The sequence below is a fragment of the Euprymna scolopes genome, chromosome 5 (assembly GCF_053919585.1).
Source record: "Euprymna scolopes isolate OS-2025 chromosome 5, ASM5391958v1, whole genome shotgun sequence".
NCBI classification, from domain to species: domain Eukaryota; kingdom Metazoa; phylum Mollusca; class Cephalopoda; order Sepiida; family Sepiolidae; genus Euprymna; species Euprymna scolopes.
In genome coordinates, this window is record NC_136486.1 from 28,999,722 (window position 1) to 29,015,720 (window position 15,999).

Sequence of the window (15,999 nt, forward strand, 5' to 3'; positions counted from 1 at the left end):
TCCAACACATTTGAAAATAATTTCTGACGAGGAAGCATCACAGAACGTCTGAAACGCGCGTAAAAACGATTTCAATGACTTAAAAACATTATTACAATGATCCGAACATAATTCTCAATGAAAAACCAAGACACGGAATAATAAAATAATGTTAAAAAATACACATTGTTGGTGACTACTCCCTTATTTAAATATATATATATACATATATATACACATATATATATATATATATATATATATATATACATAAATGCATATACATAAGTGAATGTGAACGGGCAGTTATGTATATATATATATATATATATATATATATATAAATGCCCGTTCACATACACTTTTTCATGTGTGTGTGTGTGTGTGTGTGTGTGTGTGTGTGTGTGTGCGTGTGTGTGAGTACGGCACAATCACGTTGACACACCGATTCTGGCCTGATCAACAAAGTTAAGCAAGGTTAAGCCTGGCCAGTACCAGATAGGTGACCATTTGGGAAGCCTAGGCGCTGTATGTACCTTTTGGGAAGGTTGGGCGTGGGGCCAGCACCCTCACCCCGAAAAAAGAACTCGTTACAAAAACATCTACAAAAGTTGTGGATGGCCTATGCCCCTCCAGGGAAGAAGGTTATGGATGGATATAAACGTGAAGATCTTTAGGGAATAGTTTAACGAACCATTTCTAATTGCAGATCCACCTGAATGTTTTTTTATCTTGATTTCACAATGATCTATGTAATTCATGAAATTCATAACCCGGACGACGGTGAGAGCCCTTGCTGATATAATATAAAGTCGAGTATATTATGTATTATTGTTAATATATCAATATTTGGTCACATGATTTTCAAGGTGGTCTCAAGTCCTTTTCGGATGATAAACGAACAAGTAATTTACATTTTAAGCATTTGGCATTCGGCCATCGTGAACATCATATTGGTGCAAGATAGCATTTTTTAGTTTCTATTTTTCTTTTATTTCGCTAGAATCAAAATATACATAAATAAATAAATAAATAACAAGAACAGATTACTTTTTAAGATACGGTCATTAAATTTACGCGTTAATCCATGTGCCAGCATCGTATATCTCTATGACGTTTATTTTACATGTTGCCATTACTTATCAAGGCCTGAAGGCAACTCAAGGAATAATGCATATATGTGGATCAGTTAAAAAGCAGCATATTATCGATAGTGGTTTAAATTGACTAGTATGGGATGGTTTCAGAGCACGGCTCAACAAGCATTTGTTTACATTGGACTTGAAAGCGATCATGTTTTAATCAGTCGAAAAACAGACTCCCCCCCCCCGATATAAATTCTCACATGATGAAAGTTCTAGGAAAGAAATTTTGTTCATGGAATTTGCATTTAAATTTAGTAAATAGTACAGAACGTATCATATTCTCGGGGCAATACTCTACTTGTATAAGAGCCGAATAGTCTTAAAATGGAGTATCGTGTCCACATCTTAAGACGAGCTGCTCAGAGCATCCTTTGCTGCCATGAAAGCGTGATGCTCTTTTTTCTTCCTATAAATTCTTTCGCATATAAGAGCCTTTGCGAGTCTATCTCTGCTCTAATGTTTCAATCTCTAGTCCCCACCCTGCAAAACATTCACAACGAACACTCGACCAGCTAAAACAACTGCCAACACTCCCCCCACTCTCTATCTCTTAGAGAGTGGGGGGAGTGTTGACAGTTGTTTGAGAGCAGAGATAGACTCGCAAAGGCTCTTATATGCGAAAGAATTTGCAGGAAGAAAAAAGAGCATCACGATTTCACGGCAACAAAGGATGCTCTGAGCGGCTCGTCTTAAGATGTGGACACGATACTCCATTTTAAGACTATTCGTGGTTCACGAATTCTACTTGGGGGTCACCTCTCGCTCAAAATATCATACAAACATTTCCGTTCAATCACGTTAATATAGCTGCAAGTTCTTATGCTTCAGTAGCAACAGGCCTTGTTTGCCATGAATAAAAGTAAAAGAAAAGACGTGATCAAACGGACATAGTCGCTTATAAGTTACACGTAGACTTAGATTAAGAACAGCCGGGGTTTGCAATACATTTCGATAAAATCTCTTCCGATTGTCAGCTTCATTTTTGGTCGTCGTCTTCTTTTTCCATCACATGGCCATTTGAACGTTTGGCTGGCAATTCTCTCTGGAAACCAATCTTACGGTATGTCCGAGCTAGCATAAACGTCGTTTGCAGATTATTGACGATACTATACAGTGTTGAGTGCGATCTCTGTTTTCTTGGTTGGTAATTCGATCACGCCATTTGACCTCTAGAACCTTTCTAAGGTACTTGGAATCAAACGCATCTAATTTCATCTCTTGGCTGATTTTTAGATGTCAAGTTTTACTGCCAGTTAAAATGTGGACAAGATGTTGTTGTGATACAATCTTTATTTAGAATTGAAGGTTAAAACACGCACTAACCACAAATAAGATGCACACCTTTAATAAGCGCTTTTAGCGTGACAAGCCGGCTAGCAGACGTATAGAATCTCTTATCCAGACGCAAAGACGCACCTAAAATGCTGAATTGCATATATACCCGCCTTTCTTGGTAGTTCAACATATTAGATTCCAGGTGACGGTTGCAATAGTTTTTATATTGGTGAAACCTAAAAATTATGTTAAGTCCATAATTTATGAACATAATCGTGAAAGTAGAACTGTACAAGCGATCTCGGTAACAATTAGATCATATACACTTTCATCATCTTATGCCGGGGCACTTATATTAAAACCCAATTTAGATAAAGTATTTTAGTCATTTGGGTATTATGCGATTTTAATTATCGAGTAGTAAGCCAACGTCTAGACAAGAACGCCGTCAACAAATTAATTTTCAATGTCGTTTTTGCTTACCGATCATTCACGTAATTGCTATGACTTACGCAGAGATGTAGCCTCGTACTTAATTAACTTTTGTGAATCTTTAACTCTGACGTTAAATCAATGTACTATGCGGTTATAGAATATGGAGAACCAACAAAGTTTGTTGAAGCAAAAGCTTCCTCTTCATCCAACTGATGGTTAAACCAGCAGGTGAACATCTACAGAATGCCAACATCAATATATTACATATGAATCAGTTCCCTGTGGAAGGTCCCGATAGTTACTACTACTACTACTACTACTACTACTACTACTACTACTACTACTACTACTACTAGTCTAATTATTAACAAATGTTTTGGTTATTTTTCAGATTCATGTGATGTCTCAAGAACACAGCCATGATCCTAAGTTCAGTGTAGAAGCCAATGGTATCTTTGACATTACAGAACATACTGGGATCATGTACGTGAAAGATGACCATGCTTTGCGTACGTACAAAATGGATCATATCACATTACAAGTAAACGTGTCCGAGAGAAGCAGTAACACGCTTAAATTCATTCAACAAGTCGTTATTACTCTTAACGATGGACCAACTTTAGCAGGAACGTGTGGTAAGTCATTAAGTTTTGCTTCCAGCTAGCGATTTTTATCCTCACCCTCCCTCAAAGCAACAGAGGTTATACCATTCTTGTAACGATCTGATCCCTGTTTATTGCTGTGTAATGCTGTTACTGTGCAGTTTTAGGAGATCAACCCTCCCAGGCTTTGCATTCTCTCTTTGAGAATGGAGATTAATTTATTGCTAATCACCTGACGCCCTTAACGGGGAATGTTGACAGAGCTGCTCAGGCACTTTTTGAAGGTCAGAGTACTCCTCGCCGAGGGTGCAGACTTCCTCTTTCTATGTGTCAGAGTTTTTGCAGTGAGATAGAACTAAACACCTTCCTTTATTTCATTAATTACACAATTAGGTCGGTATTATATTGTTTTGGACAAGGATAACTCTCATTGTAGTTATTAACATTGAGTTACTTGTCCTTGGATTAAATCTATGAAAATTCCGTGCCGGTGCATTATAATTGGATATATATATAAATGTATTTTAAGTAAACCAATGTTATGTTCTGACATTAGTGAAAAAAATTAGTAATTAATTAGAAAAAAAAATCCAACATTACGACAAATGATCGAATAAAAAGTATAGAACTATTTTTTTATTTTACAAAATTACAATTATCCTATATTTTCAATCAGCTATTTTTCTAATTTGAAATAACAGATGTTAGCTAAAAACAGGGGAGATAAGTCAGTTTGTGATATTGGCCGCCATTGAAGAAACTGTTAAAACTGCGTTATTCGACTTTTTAAAAAAATTTTTGTAATTATTTTTCTATTAATTCCGACATGATACGCAAATAAGTTTTGACTTAGAATGTGTTATATCCGATTATAATGCACAAGCACCGGAAATTATTATTGTGCACATGTACAAAGTTTATGTAAATCTTATGAAGTGTTTTTTTTAATAAATTTTCTCATTGGATAAATAAATTTTTAAGAATGACGTACAAAATCACTATTCGTCCACGCATGGAGCATTGTTGCCACATCTGGACTGGTCCATCTACCACTACTATCTCACATCTAGAAATGGTCAAAAAAAGGTTTAGCCTTAGAGTCGCAATTATAGTTGATGTTGATGGTGTGGGAGATAAAACTCATCTTGATTGTATTTCGTAACAAAACCTGATAAAATGAAGGTTTGTGATCATAAACAAAAGTAAAAAGAAAAATTGGTTTGAATCAAAGAGGATATTCCATTTCCATTTGATGGGGTTCCGATGACGAGAAAGAAGAAAAATGGCCAAGTATTTCCACCTGTCGTTTTCATTAATTTAATTTAATCATTTTTTTCTAGCTGGGGATGGAGCATTTTACCGGATGACAAAAATTCATCGCAAACCTCATACATTCTAACTGAGAGATTTTTTAAAAAGATTCTAAATGCCCCTTGAAGTGCAATTGTTTTTTGCTTTTTTATATCTCTCTCGCACTTGGTTCGCCGGGTTTATTTGTCAGGTTGTTTAGAATCAGAGGTTATCTACTCCCATAATCACTGGAAAAAACATGTTAGTAAAATTCTTCAACCTTTTTAAAACTTTTTTTCCTTCTCAGGTTTTTGTTCGTAAATTAATATCTTTTCTAAAAAATATCTTTGTTTTTGTATGTAAAAATTGTAAAATTATTTAACCCCCCCCCGAAAAGTTCGCTGTTTTTTTTAAAATAAAATTATTTTTTTTAAATAAAATTATTTTTTTTAAATAAAATTATCTTTTTTTAAATAACATTATTTTTTAAAAATAAAATTATTTTTTTAAAATAAAATTATTTTTCTTAAATAAAATTATTATTTTTTAAATAAAATGAATTAAAAATCTTTTTTGAATGTAATTCAGCTTTTTTTTTTAAATAAAAAGTTTAATGTTGTTAAAATCTAAAAAAGAGTCTATTTTTATTATTTGGACCCTTTAAACTACTTTTCTCTTCTTGAGTGCCATTTTCACAACGTTTCGGTCGATGTAACCTCCAACTTTCTTCAGATGTATCTTGTTGAACTCAGGAATCTACACAGAATTTCAGACGGGAACCTTTATTTCACCCATAGGTGTAGCATGCCTTCGTTCCCTCAGCCATAATTGGGTAGTAGTTCTAAGCAAATAGCAATTGTATTTTGAAAGTCGCCTGCACTGAGGTTTGAAACCGCGACCCTTTGACAAATGTAACTTTAGAACTTAATTTTTTTCAAAGTGTCTTATCAACTACGCAACGGATCGTTGTGAACATAACACTGAAGATGAGAATCTAAATAATACGAATAATTAATCTTCCTCTCAAAAATTCAAAAATGTTCCTTATTTAAATTGAACAGAAGAATATTAACCGAGGTTAGCTGTCTCTCTTGCAACAATCAATATCAACTAAAATTGCACCGGTTGGTAGATAAGGTGTTAGAATAAGATAATACCGGATCTTGTCGATTGGAGGAGGCCGAAAAATACGTCCTCAAATATGTACCAAAACTTGATAGTGGCGTAAAAACACATACATAAGGACAATGGGAAGTTTGATTTATGGAATAACAATATAACGGATGTTTTAGGTCAACAGGCCAGAGAGAGAGAGAGAGAGAGAGAGAGAGAGAGAGAGAGAGAGAGAGAGAGAAAGTAACGAGTAACTAGAGAGAGAGTGAGAGAGAGAGAGAGAGAGAGAAACGAGAGACGAGAAACATCGACGCGTACGCATTCCTTTGTGACCGCCAACGGTCAACCCCACCCTCTTTCTGTGTCACTTGCCACAAGCTACGAGTTGAAATTTTAAAATAGTAACAATGTTTTTATATTAGCCAAATGATTCGCTGTGTTATTAAAAGTATACATTGAAATTGATAATCTGCATTCTCTAAAACAGCTCATACTATGACATAATATGAGGATAAAAAAAAATAAGGACAAAAGTTGCAAAGATCTCACGAATCTGGATTTCAGACAGATGTGTTTGTGTTGACGCGAAAACATTCCTCAAGTGTGTCGGCGCAGCTTAGTGCCCGGAACTAAAATCAAACACGGACAAGCACTAAGCAACCATGAGATTAAACGCAATATTTACTTATTAAAAAAGAAAAAGAAAACGTTGGTATAAAGAACTAACAGAGAAACATTTAAGAGATCAGCAAATGAGTAACACTTCTAATACTTTGATTGTCAGCGAAATGGACGAAATCGATGATTAATAAACCAAATCGATTGATTACCTGTTCCAGTCAGAAATCTACCGCGGTGCACTGGAAAGAAGCTTACGGGCCTCCGCCACTGATTTACTTAAAATACATTCTGGTTTACGTTGCACAGTAGAGAACCTACTATCAATTTTATAAAATTATTTTAAAGTTTAATTTAATTAAAGTTTAAAATGCAAAAAATTAATTAATTAAGTTGAAATTTAAGTTTAAAATGCAAATATCAAGCTACCTGGTTAGATTAGTCCCCAACCAGAAACATTAATTTCGAACACGCCTCTGCCTTATCAAAGAACCTAATTTTGATTTTATACATCGGACCTGTCTGCTTGGTTGGTGATAAAACTTCGCCAATGCATTTTTGATGTAAGTCTGTATAAAAGCTTTAAATGTCAAAATCAGACTGTTCCTTTTTTAATAAGATTTTTTCGATTATCGATTTGTAATACTTATCTGGGGTATTACGATACACAACCTATATAAGAACACTACCACACACACATGAAGTATATTTGTGTAGAATTAAAAAAAAATCGGACTAGCCTTTTCGGAATCCATAGAGAACTCTCTCTCTCTCTCACATACACACACACACGCACACACACATAAAGTACTTTTTATACATAAATCGATAGATAATCGAGGTTACATCGAAGTGTTTACATGCTATTAAAATTAAGTGAACGATATCCACCGAATAATTGGACAGTTGGAAAGCTTTCATGACGCAGTCGACATTTTGCTGCCAATTCTGCTGCGACAGGAAAATAAGTTAACTGGCTTTAGTACAAAAGTAAAGATTTACATCAAGCAGAAAGACGATAGAATGAATTCTATATAAGACGTTAAAATATCTAGTGTTATCTTGAATTAGGGATCATGCGTCCTGTGTTATAATCGTGACAACTGCATGTTCGTTGTATTGTTTTCACTCTTGATTATATATCCAACACAGTAAGACACAGTCAATCAACCGAGAACCACACCACCTTATATAAAAGCATATAAGATATCAACGGATATATACTTGAGAGTCAAAACAATAAAAAGAATATGCTGTTGTCACAACCCTAGTTATAACTGTCATGACAATCTATATAAATAAAATAGTAAATGTATGTATGTTTGTCTGTCTGTGTGAAAATATTTAACCGATAAACTTTTAAACTACTAGTCACATAACACTAAAATTAACAGAAAATAATAATAATACACCAATGATGGTTTATAACGAGTAAAATCTTTGTTTGGATGGATGACTAATGCGCACAGAAATATTTCGGCAATTAGAAATGCAAAATGTTCATTTTAACTTGCCGACATGTTTCTATTACTTTTGCACATGCGCAAATTCATTCATAGCTTGAAGTGGTTTGATTTTAAATCTTTCTTATCAATTTGTCGATAGTTCTCACGGTAGGGAATGCGGATGGAGCGCCAAATGATTTGGTTTCGATTAAACTGATGACACATCAGTACTAATATATCAGGTACAATATCATATTCAATAGAAAATTAGCTCTGTAATAATAAATACGAAATCTGCATGAATTAAAATATATTTAAGCGTATTCTACGTCTAATGTTAAAAAACTCTCTCCTGAGTATGTCATAAAATACATTAAGTCGGTTTGCCTCCAACTCCACACTGGACCCTTCCAACCACTCACTACCTGACTTTCCTATTCGGACAGACGCCACGCTAGACGATCTGAAAACCACCCATGCTCAAGTGCATGCTATCATAAAAAACCTTGACACTTCAAAAGCATGTGGACCCGATCTTATTCCGGCTGTGCTATTAAAAAAGTGCTCAGCCGAAGTAGCTCCAGTTCTCTCCAAACTCTACAACAAATGCCTTAATGAAGCTTGCTTTCCGGGCTGTTGGAAAACTGCTTCTGTTGTACCAGTATTCAAGAATTCTGGCGAAAGGACAGACCCATCAAATTATCGCCCCATTAGCCTCCTCACACTTTTTGCCCAAATATTTGAGACCATAATTAACCATGCTCTAGTCCATCATCTTACAGATGCTAAACTACTGACTGACAAACAATATGGATTTAGACAAGCCCGTTCCACAGCAGACATCCTAACTGTGATCTCTGAACGTATATACCATTCACTGGACAAAGCGGGGGAGGGCAGAGCGGTAGCTCTAGATATATCTAAGGCTTTTGACAGGGTATGGCATGAGGGGCTCCTCAGGAAAATCAGATCATACGGTATCATTGGTAGAATACTTAACATAATTAAATCCTTCTTGGACAAGAGAAAAATCCAGGTTGTCCTCGACGGTCGTACATTTAAACAATATGATATAAATGCGGGTGTGCCCCAAGGTTCTATCCTTGGACCTCTATTGTTCCTGATATTCATAAATGACCTCCCCGACAAAATTGCCTCTGAGATGGGTATATATGCTGATGACACTACACTCTATGACAGGCACGACAAGAAGACGAATGAACACATTTATAAAGAAATGGCAGAAACACTAGAGGAAGACCTCCAATCTGTAGTGGAATGGGGACAAAAGTGGTTGGTCGCGTTCAATGCTGCCAAGACTAAACTAGTTTCATTTAATAATTACAAGAAACCCTCTCTACCACCCATAGCAATGGGCAACGACTCTTTATCTGAGAGTCCATCTTTCAAACTCCTTGGCCTAACGTTCACAGGAAACATGAGTTGGAACAATTACATTGAAGGCATTGCCAGGGCCGCTGCAAGAAAGGTGGGCTTTCTCTTCCGTGCTAGAAAACTACTAACACCCGAAAGTATCCTGTACCTCTATAAGGCCACCATTCGCCCATGTATGGAGTATTGCTGCCACATCTGGGCTGGTGCATCTGCTACTAGTCTCTCGCTCCTTGACAATGTTCAAAAGAGAGTCGCAAACCTAATAGGCCCTGAACTGGCATCTAAGCTTCAGCCTCTGTCCCATACACGAAATGTTGCATCCCTCTGCCTTTTCTACAAGTATTTTAGTGGTGAATGCTCTGACGAACTGCAATCACTTGTGCCCCCACGACGTGAGCACCCTCGACAAACCCGACAGGCTGCTAAATCCCACCCCCACACTGTAGAGATCCGTAGATGTAAAATATCTTTTTACTCCAATAGTTTCTTCCCCAGAACCGCTAGACTCTGGAATTCCATTCCAGGTCCCTGCTTCCCCAACAGTACTGACGTGCAGAAGTTCAAGTGTAACGTGAACCGACATCTTGCTGCCCAAATTCCTGCATAGTACCCCAGTAGTTGTTGCCCCGGATAGTAGCCCCCTACACCAAAGTGGCAATTTGCCTTGTTTGGTGTGAAAAATGTAATAAAAAATAAATAAATATAAAAAAAAGTTGTTAGGCTCTCAATTTTAGAATTCTCTGACGTACAATTTCAACTTTTGATATTATAATATTCGTTTCGCGCTTTGTTCAATTGCTTTTAAAGCTTTTGTTTTAGTACCTTGTTATAATACAGCCCCTATTCCAAGAACTGATTTTTCTTTACAAAGGAGTCACCACTTATCAAGACCTGGAGGCTACTCGGGAATAAGGATTAATGAGTGTACAATAGTCAATGGGACAATATCGTAGTAATCATTAGTAGTGGAAATTTGGTAAATTATCGTCAGCTGGAAAGAAGGAAAACAGAAGAGAGTGCCACAGGCCTGCAGTTCTAAGAAATAAGCTTTGTTCATGGAATCTACGTTTAGGTTTAGGCACAGAATAAGAGTGGAAAGAATTATTGATAGCGTTTTCAGCTAGACGAGTGTTTTTCGTGAAAGTTTGACGAGTGGGGAACCATAGACCATATATTGCTTACTAACAGAACTCTCTGCTGACTGTTTTCCTCCTACCTCTAACCTTGGTCTAAGATTAATAGGCATCTCTTGTCTTTGCAAAATGGTAATTATCTTTCGTTCTTTAAACTTTTTACATTAAGTGGATTCATGCCTTGTCGGGGTCGATTTTTATAATAATGGTCCACTTTGATCCGAAATATTAACAATAGAATCGGTTCCGAATATTTCATGAAGGTGCATCAAATTGTGAGTTTGGGAAAGGCAAGTGTAAACCCTTTATTACTCAGATATAATCTTACTCGGAGTGGTAGTGCCTGTCAGAATCATACCAAAGGGTTAAACTCTAAACCTTCTTGGCATTTCTTTCTCATCAAGTCTTTATTGGTGTTCACATATTAGATCCATTCTTCTTTCTGCTTCTTGTATAATCGGCTCTCTATATCACTGTAAACACTTTCTAACACCTAAGTCTACCTCTACAAATATACTATCAACACGTGTATGGAGAACGGTTGTCATATTTTATCTGGTGAATCTCTGTCCCCCGTTTGAATTGGTTATTGATAAAGGTCAGAAACTGTAATTTGATTAGCCCTCTACCCTTTTTTCTTTTCTGTAACCTCTTTGACAGATGTGATGTTGTTAGTCTCAGTCTTTTTTTCCACTAATCCGCTGTCTTAATACCTCACTGTAATACAACTTCTTATTCCAGTAGCTTCTTTGCAAGCACTGCAAGGTTGTGGAGCGCTATTCATGTTCACTGTTTTCTACCTGTTCTTTTCAAGACATGTAGCTGCGATAATCATCGTTCATACTTGCAAGCCCCTTACATCAAATGGCTTCACGTCTTGTCTAGTGCGATTTCCATAAAAAATAAAATCTATGATGCGCATAACATGGAATTGCATCCGATGGTATACACATAAAGCTTGACTTAGTGAATACCGTGTGAAGCTAGATAATTAGTTAAAACATCGTGCAAATACTCACTAAGAAAATTTGCATATAACATTAAATGGATTGATAAAACAAAACAAAGAATCACGAATCTTGGTACGTAACATGGTTTATAGTTGTCAAGCAGGAAAAGGCGCATTTAAAATGCGTTTCCATTAGTCGAATTGCTACCAATTTCGCTCTTTATTTGTTTTATTTAATACCAATAAAAGTCATTGGTAGTCAATCAATCTAAATAATACATGTCGCGAATTCTGTTTATATTTAGATCTTGTCTTTAATATTCCCATTAGAAATTAGAGTTTTAGAAATGTCAAATCGACGCCAGGCCGCCTTATGCAAAAAGCCATATACCCGCTGAACTTTCACATATCTATATATTTTTTTTTTACTAAAGAGTAACAGCAAATCAAGGCCCAAAAGTCACTCAAGGATAAGGGTTAAATGAATGCCATGTGAATGGTAAAACAACACTATCATAATAATGACAGTAGAAGCTTGGCAGAATTTAATTATTTTAGAGGACATCTCAACAAAAATTTGTTTACATCAGTCCTGAAAACTACAATGTTGTAGCCAGCTAAATGAAACAGCTAGGTGGTATTATATTCCACAAACGATTTATATCCATGTGGCCATCATTGCAAAGGCAGCTTGTTGATCGCCTGGGAAATACAGTCACTTGAACGCCGGGATTTTTAAAAATCAAGCAAGTTCATTTAAAATGGCTCTAAATGGATATAAAACTTATATATGTGCGTTTGTGCCTTTTCTTTTACATGGACAGTCACCACTTATCAAGGCCCCGAGGCCACTTGAGGATAAGGGTTATTGAGTGTACAGTAGTCAATGGAATAATATTGTAGCAATAGTTAGTAATAGAAATTTGGTAAATTGGATTACTTAAAGGGATGGATCATAAAGAATTTGTTTATATTATACTTGAAAACCAGCAAGTTGTAGTCAGCAGGGAAACAGGCAAACGGGAGAAAGTTCCACAGGCGTGCAGTTCTAAAAAAGAAGATTGTGTCGATATCATGTCTTTCAGCGACAGTAATATTCGAAAATGGCTGACCACGAATTAATATTTGTATTTCTTTCTTTACAAATATCTAAAAAATACTCCCACACAGCTAACCTGAAGTTCAATTAGTAGCAAACCCTGCACTTAGAATTAATGGTATTTATATTATCTTTTATGATTGATATTAGTGATTATATGCACATAAAATCAACCACTTGTTTTTATTTTCTCGTGTTTATAAAACTTAACAATAAGACATTCAATGAGAATGAACTATGCAATCAGTTTCAATACTTCAAAATGATACCGGTTGGTGGAAAATTAGATTTTCCCGCGTTTGGTAAAAGTTATTCCTATGTAAACAATGCTATATGGATGATTTTATTCCTTAAATGTCAGATCTATTTTATAAACTGAATTCATCGTTTAAGCAGTATCGTTACACAGAAAAAAGGCTGAAAGAAACAAACTAAAAAACAAATAAACAATACCAAACGATAGAACATTTAATATTATGTTTCTGAATTTTTTAGATATACATTAAGTATTGATCATTCTGGATTCTTCGGACTAATGTTCTAATCTTAAGTAGTATTCGCACAACATTCTGGTCGATGTATATATTTTTCGAAATCAAGACTCTTTCTATTAAACTTAACATTGAATATAGCATAGAATTTAACACAAGATGAGAAACTTTAATTATAAAAAAATGGATGCGAGGTGCCTTAAATAAGTTTCTAGGCGTTTTGTACAAGCATTTAAAAATGACGTAGACACTTGTAACTTCAGTATGTCATTGCTTTAGATCTTATGAGGTGTCTGGCCAGGTTTTATGATTTCACGCTGAAAGAAACAAATGCAGCAGGAATTGGAATACACCCTACTAAAGCCTGATTACCACAGCTAGTGAATTTCAAAAATGCAATCTGGACGTGAGGACACATCATGCAATAAAATTATGTTTTAAACTCGGAAAAATGCCGCAGAAACGTCTGGAATGCTCCAGACTTATTTGGACAATCTTGTATGATTCGAGCATTAGTTTTTAGTGGCATAAGAGATTCAAGGAAGACAGGAAGACGGCGAAGGGTGATGAGGTGTGGGAGGAGTAAGGAAATCAAAGCACCAGAGCTGATTGGCCTAATAAAGAGTTTCATGAATAAAGGCAGTTGTGTGTTTATAGAGACAATTAATGCACACTTTGATGCCAGTGTGGGAATTGTATACACAATTATTTGCGAGGAACTGATGATGCGGAATATTTGCGCAAAGTTTGTCCCAAGAGTACTCAAAGAAAATCAATCCATAGCTTCATCCTAGTTCCAGACTATGTGACCAAGATGGGCATTAAGACAGTTCCTCACCCTCCCTATAATCCAGACCTGGCTACCTGTGATTTTTAATTATTCCCTAATCTGAAGGAAAACCTTATAGGCTGTTGTTATGAGACAATTGAGGAGAGGAAAGAGGCTGTGACGAGGGTCATTGGCACAAGAGGACTTCCATGGGGCGTTCCAGAAGTTGTTGGAACGTTACAACAAGTGCATTGCAACCGGAGGCGATTACTTCGAAGGAGACTAGTTTCATGTGTATACTATCAATAAAAGTGCCCACACAAAAAAGTCTGGAACTTATTGAAAGCACCTTGTAAAATAGACACATGCTCACATACACACATATATTATGTCTATATATGTGGTAACAATATGCTATAATAGGTAGTGTAAAATAGCAAGATTATTCATCTAACAACAAAAATAGGTTTAAGACTCTTAAAATTCATGCTAGAATTATCCACAAAAACCTGTCGCGTAGTGGATAAAATACCTGATAAAATTCAGCTATGAGTCATATGGTCTTGAAAGTTTATGGTTCAATCCTCAGTTTGTCCACACACATAATACTACGAATTAGTTAGAACTTGTGCCTAGTTATAACTGAAAGAACGAGAATATGCTACCATGGATTTAATCAAAGGTTGCGTTCCAAATTCCGACAGAAATATTTCAGCGTTCGACAAAATCGACCGAAACTTTGTGATGACAACATTCAAAATGAGAACAATAGTTCGGAGAATCAAAATAATTCCAAAACATTTAAGATTCCACCGACCTGGTAGGTTTTAAATTTTCGAAACAATTTGTTAGTTTTGTCATAGCTTTACTATTTACTATATTTAGTAATTCCTGCCGTACGATTTTGTCACGTCATGCTCACAACATGTGACATCCGACAACTGGTGATGAAATCGGAAGTTTAATTGTTTGCAAAAAACCTTAAATACTGTTTTACCTAATATAAACTCTCGATTATAAAAAATAAAATTCGAAACAATAACAAATCTGCCAAAAATTAAATTATAATTGTTTATACAATAGTTTTTTTTGCGGTTGATTTGTCAATAGCAAAAAAAAAAAAAAAAAAAAAAAGAAACAAAACAAAAAAAAACGATAAAAAAAATCGATAAAATATCGATATTAATTTAGATAAAGTGACATGATCTTTTTTCGTGAAAAATCCTTATAAGAATCTGCTATGGCTTGCAATAAATCACAAGAAAACAGAACAACGGAATAGAGTTTAAACAATGTATTACTGGAACAACAACGTAAAAAGGTTACAACTGAAAAGAGTAGTAAACGTCACCGAGCAGGCGAGGGTCGCTATGGTGTTTAATCCACACCTGGGATCAAAAGGTCTATGGTTTATATAATGGATAGAACAGTCCATTTGGAGGGTGATTTCCCCACAACACCCCCCTCCCAAGTTGATTTCCGCGGTTGTGAAAATCAGTATTTCTTCCTTTTGTCGCAACCAGAAAAAATGTCTGAACTGGTGTCATTCAGTGCTAATTTCTGCTTCGTGGTTTGAATGAAATTGTCAATTAGGGATTCTGACTTTATTTCCTGAAGTGTGACCAGCAGTTCGCGGATAATATTGTTTATCATGGTTTTTACATCACTATTAACACGTAGTGCCGCGATTACTGAATCTTCAAGAGGTTCCATTTTGGCAGGAATCAGTCGTCTGCATGGGCTAGTTGTTTTGAGGGGAGAAATTGAATTGTAAAATTATAGTTCAGCAGAATAGTTCCCCATTTTAAGAGTCGGTTCACAGTGAATGTTGGAAGTCCTTTTTTGATCCAGAAATTGATATCAACGGCTTATGGTCGGTTTGTACAAAAAATGTCTTCCGTACAAGAACCGGTGGAATTTTGAAACTGCAAATATAATTCCTAGGGCCTCTTTCTAGATCTGAGAATAATTCTTTTACACTGGCAAGAGAGTCCGTGATGCGAAAGCAATAGGCTGTTTCGAGCTATCCGGCATTCGATGTAGTATGCACGCCCCGACGCCATATTGACTAGCGTCGCTAACTACTATTATGTCCAACTGCGGGTTGAAATGCGCTAGGAATAGTTTTGAAGTCAGAATTCTTTTTATTTCTTGGAATGATGTCTGGCAATCTTCTGTCCACTCCCAAGCCTTATCCTTTTTCAGCAATTCATTAAGTGGTGCGCGCAATTTGTGCATGTTTGGGATGAACCCCTGGTAAT

At 35.9% G+C, this 15,999-nt stretch overlaps 1 protein-coding gene across 4 annotated transcripts in view; it reads left to right on the forward strand.

The window, feature by feature from the left end:
- The window catches only part of LOC145276756 (proto-oncogene tyrosine-protein kinase receptor Ret-like), a 343,334-nt gene that overhangs the window by 227,806 nt on the left and 99,529 nt on the right, over positions 1-15,999 (forward strand). For all 4 annotated transcript variants that reach the window (XM_080128000.1, XM_080128001.1, XM_080128002.1 and 1 more), the window contains exon 6: positions 3,226-3,469. In XM_080128000.1, the coding sequence (XP_079984126.1) occupies positions 3,226-3,469 (244 nt within the window). The remainder of the gene's footprint in view (positions 1-3,225; positions 3,470-15,999) is intronic.